This window comes from Sinocyclocheilus anshuiensis, unplaced genomic scaffold (genome assembly GCF_001515605.1).
Source record: "Sinocyclocheilus anshuiensis isolate Anshui unplaced genomic scaffold, SAMN03320099.WGS_v1.1 scaffold274, whole genome shotgun sequence".
NCBI lineage: Eukaryota > Metazoa > Chordata > Actinopteri > Cypriniformes > Cyprinidae > Sinocyclocheilus > Sinocyclocheilus anshuiensis.
In genome coordinates this window covers 505367-509209 of record NW_015547698.1, presented here as the reverse complement: position 1 = coordinate 509209, position 3843 = coordinate 505367, and the positions used below count along the sequence as shown (strand labels likewise).

At 32.5% G+C, this 3843-nt stretch overlaps 1 protein-coding gene across 1 annotated transcript in view; it reads right to left on the bottom strand.

Annotated features, from left to right (window-relative positions):
- LOC107703748 (GTPase IMAP family member 8) overlaps nt 1-867 on the bottom strand; it is a 3247-nt gene extending 2380 nt beyond the window's left edge. Inside the window, exon 1 of the mRNA XM_016506471.1 lies at nt 674-867. Within this exon, the coding sequence (XP_016361957.1) occupies nt 674-692 (19 nt within the window). The 5' untranslated portion in view covers nt 693-867. The remainder of the gene's footprint in view (nt 1-673) is intronic.
- Nucleotides 868-3843: the final 2976 nt, after the last annotated feature.

The window sequence follows — 3843 nt, the reverse complement described above, 5'->3', positions numbered from 1 at the left end:
ACAAGGAAATGTACTATCATATATTATTAAAATAAAAATAAAAATCTGAGGAAATATGGCAGTACATTATGGCCCATGTACAGTAATATCAGATGACACGACAGTACAAAGGTGAAGTCATTATATTTTCGATAAAATATTTATATTTTTTTCTTTAGAACAACACAATGAATCATTCACAGAATATGTGATAAAAAGTAAGTAAATTGGCTCTTGTAAACTTTGAGACAAAAAAAAAAGTTGTCAAAAATGTGTTGATCAGTTTGACAATTTGATCACAATATCAACCTAAAGTGACACATCAAAAAACACATTGATTGTATCTGAAACACAACTACAATAACAATAACAGATCACAAACATGATAACTTGACAGCACACAAGTGTTTGTGTTGTCTATATACATATGTACTTTTAGTCTACTATTTACTACTATCTACTAACTAAACCATTGGTGCAAATATAGACACATTTGGATCATGTTTTATTGTTTATGTGAAGATCTACACTATATATTCAGAAATAACCCATGTTAACAAGTGTTAAACACATGATAGTCATTGAGATCAACTACAATCTAGTTAAACAGGTTCTGTTGTGTAAGTTTCTCTAAGCGTTCTCTACAGTGACTATTGTATCGGTTTGCTATTATATCATATAAATTCAAACATACCTGTGTGTTCTGGGTTCATTACGCTGTGTTGGTTTGGCTGATATCTGTAAGTTTCCCAGTCTCAGTGTGAATTCAGCGAGAGAATGAAGGGATTTGAGCTCGAGCTGTTGTGACACTGAAACTCCCTCTATTGTGATGAACTAATTGCAATGAAGTGACTAACACTGTGACGTGATTGAAAGGCTTTCTGACACACTTTTATTTCAATTATTTTTTAATTTATTTTTTAAACCATATTTGATGATGCTTTAATTCAGATTTTTTTTTTTTTTTTTCAGTCAGTTTTATCATCAGTAACTGAAACTGGCCTGTTTTTCCTTCTTTTTTTTCACAAACAACAATGAAAATGAAAATTTCACATTTTGGTCCTTGAGTTCATCTTTATAGTAAATGTTGTCATTTCTGAGCAGTCATTTCAGTCACAGAATGAAATAAAACACAAAGCTGATTTGAAACACATTTTTGAGATGTTTCTGTGCTCCACCCTTCAGCACACGTTAAACCTGTTCAACAAACACACTGAACTACATCTGGAGAGTCACTGATGTCTGTAGGAGTTACCGATGTTGCGAAATGCACAGTAAAAAAAAAAAAATTGTCTAAGTTGTAAACAAAACAAAGAATATTGGAAAGAAAACTTTTTCGGAAAGAACATTTTCATTCTTTTTTTGTGGTAATTATTTGTGAAATTTACTAGCAATTCCTGAGTGAAAATTATTTCAAAGTAAACCCTTTTTTTTTCTTTTTTTTTTCAGTGTGCAGGCAAACATTTTAGACATAATTCAGACAAAATATGGAAAATCCTGTGATCTTTGTTTTGTTTGATTTATTTATCATTGTTCTCTGACAGTTTTCTGAGATTTTCTAACTTCGATTCTTGTTTCCCAGCAACACGTCATGCAAACATTTTATTTCAGTCACATTTCCCACCACAAGAGGATACTATGAATCCAGATCCTGCCTGGATAGCTTGGCAGAGCAAAACCTGAAAAATCTATTAAAAATAAATAGTCAGAAAAAAAAATATTATATTAAGAATCCAAGTAACATAAGTGCTTTTATTTTGGGGGGGGGTTGGTGTTAAATAATTGTATTATAATAACCCCTACAAATACAACTCATTATATACACACTATAAACACTTTAAAGGAGACAGACATGTAGATGTTTGTGAAAGATGTTTTCTCTGTTTTGGAGCGATGGTTATTTTTACAGTAAATCATACCCTATTTATTGCATCAAAATTTGTTAATACTTTCCTTTATTTAAGGGTTGGTAATTGTATCAGTTGTTTAATGCAACAATACATAACTACAATAACTTTGTCTAGTGCTCTTATGAAAGTTCATAGCATGATTTGTGATCCTCGTGATTATAAACTTTTGAATGTTTGTTCGCTTTATACATTTGGGTGGATCAGCTGCAGTCAAAATAATAAAGGAGGGACAAAAATGTATAAATAAATGTTAGTCATGTTTAGCATCTCTGTTGTTTCGCACAAGTATTATTATTATTGTGCAATCTAAAAAAAATTGTGTTTGTAGGCATATTTAAAATAGGCTGGACCCTCCCACACAGAACAGTTTGTTTATTCATTTTAAATGATTCATTGTAAAAAATGATTGTTACAGTTAGCTATCATAACTTGAAAAGTAGCATTAGAATGAGAGAACTTAAAGGGATAGTTCACCAAAAAAAAATGAAAGTTCTGTCATTAATTACTCCCCCTCGTGTCGTTCCAAACCCATAAAACGTTCGTTCATCTTCAGAACACAAATTAAGATATATTTGATGAAATCCAAGAGCTTTCTGACCCTCCATAGACAGCAACACAACTGAAACACATGTGTGTGCATTCCTCTGCTTGCAAACAAGCCACAGCGCATGGCCCCTTAATAAGGGATAATAACATTGCAGTTGTGTTGCTGTCTATGCAGGGTCAGAAAGCTCTCAGATTTCATCAAATATATCTTAATTTGTGTTCCAAAGATGAACGAAGGTCTTACGGGTTTGGAACGACATGATTTTTGGGTGAACTATCCCTTTAAGGGACCTTTAAAAACCCTAAAACGTGGCAATATGCTGTAAGTTTCTTCATACATCAGAATTTTATGTTTTATTCAATGTGTTACTAATTGTTTGTGAAACTTACTAGCAATTTCTGAGTAAAAATAGTTCTGATAAAAGCGTGATAGTTTTGATCCATTTTGTAGCAGAGCTATATTTAAAGATGTGAGCAGGTCAGGTTTTATCTTGTCGTTCGTGGTGTGAGGTTTAGCGGAGCGGTCTGGGAACGTTACATCCTTCAGTCTTTAATTTGAGAGGGGAAATGCATCAGATTCAAAACCGTAAGATGCTTCATCTGTTGCCAGACATAGGAGTAAAATTAAACACAGATGCAGCTTAGAGAGAGAGGAAAGAAGAGTCGCTGACATTCCTTATTCATTATTGACTATGATTTGTCAGTGTTTGTTTTATCAGGAAATCTGTTTTTTCCACAATTTCTTCTTTTGCCCAGATCTTTCCCGTAACTCACCACAGGACAAATCTTAATTGATTTTGCATTAGTTTCCTCCGGGGTGCTGATAGACACCACAGTGTCAGGTCAAGACACAGAGGGGCTCATCTGAGAAACACATGCTCCTCCTGACAGTCACAGCACATCCCATTGGGAAAACATGGAAATTTCCATTTGGTCTCCAATCAAAACCTATTCAAGTGAAACAAACCCAGACCACACCAGAGCTGATGTCAATGAGACCTGGTGACTGCTCTTACAAAAAGACTGTGGTGATACCATGCTACATAGATGCTATCAGATTAAAAACTCAATATTTACCAGAACACTTGGAGTGCAGGGTATTTCAAAGCAGAGACCTGATAATGTTTATTGTGACCCATAATACCAACTATTTTAAGTGTCTAATAAACAATAAGCAGATAACAATTAGACTACAAGAAAACATAGAACATTAAGAAACTTATGAAAATAATAATAAAATGTATGTTTTACTTAAAAAAATTATTTGCTTTTAAATATTTAAACTATTTAAAGAATGTTAAAATATTTAGATATAGTTATAATAATTTAAATATGAAAAATATTAATTAGAATTTTTTTCATAATTATCTATATATATAATTAAATTACATATAGAATTCATGGAACA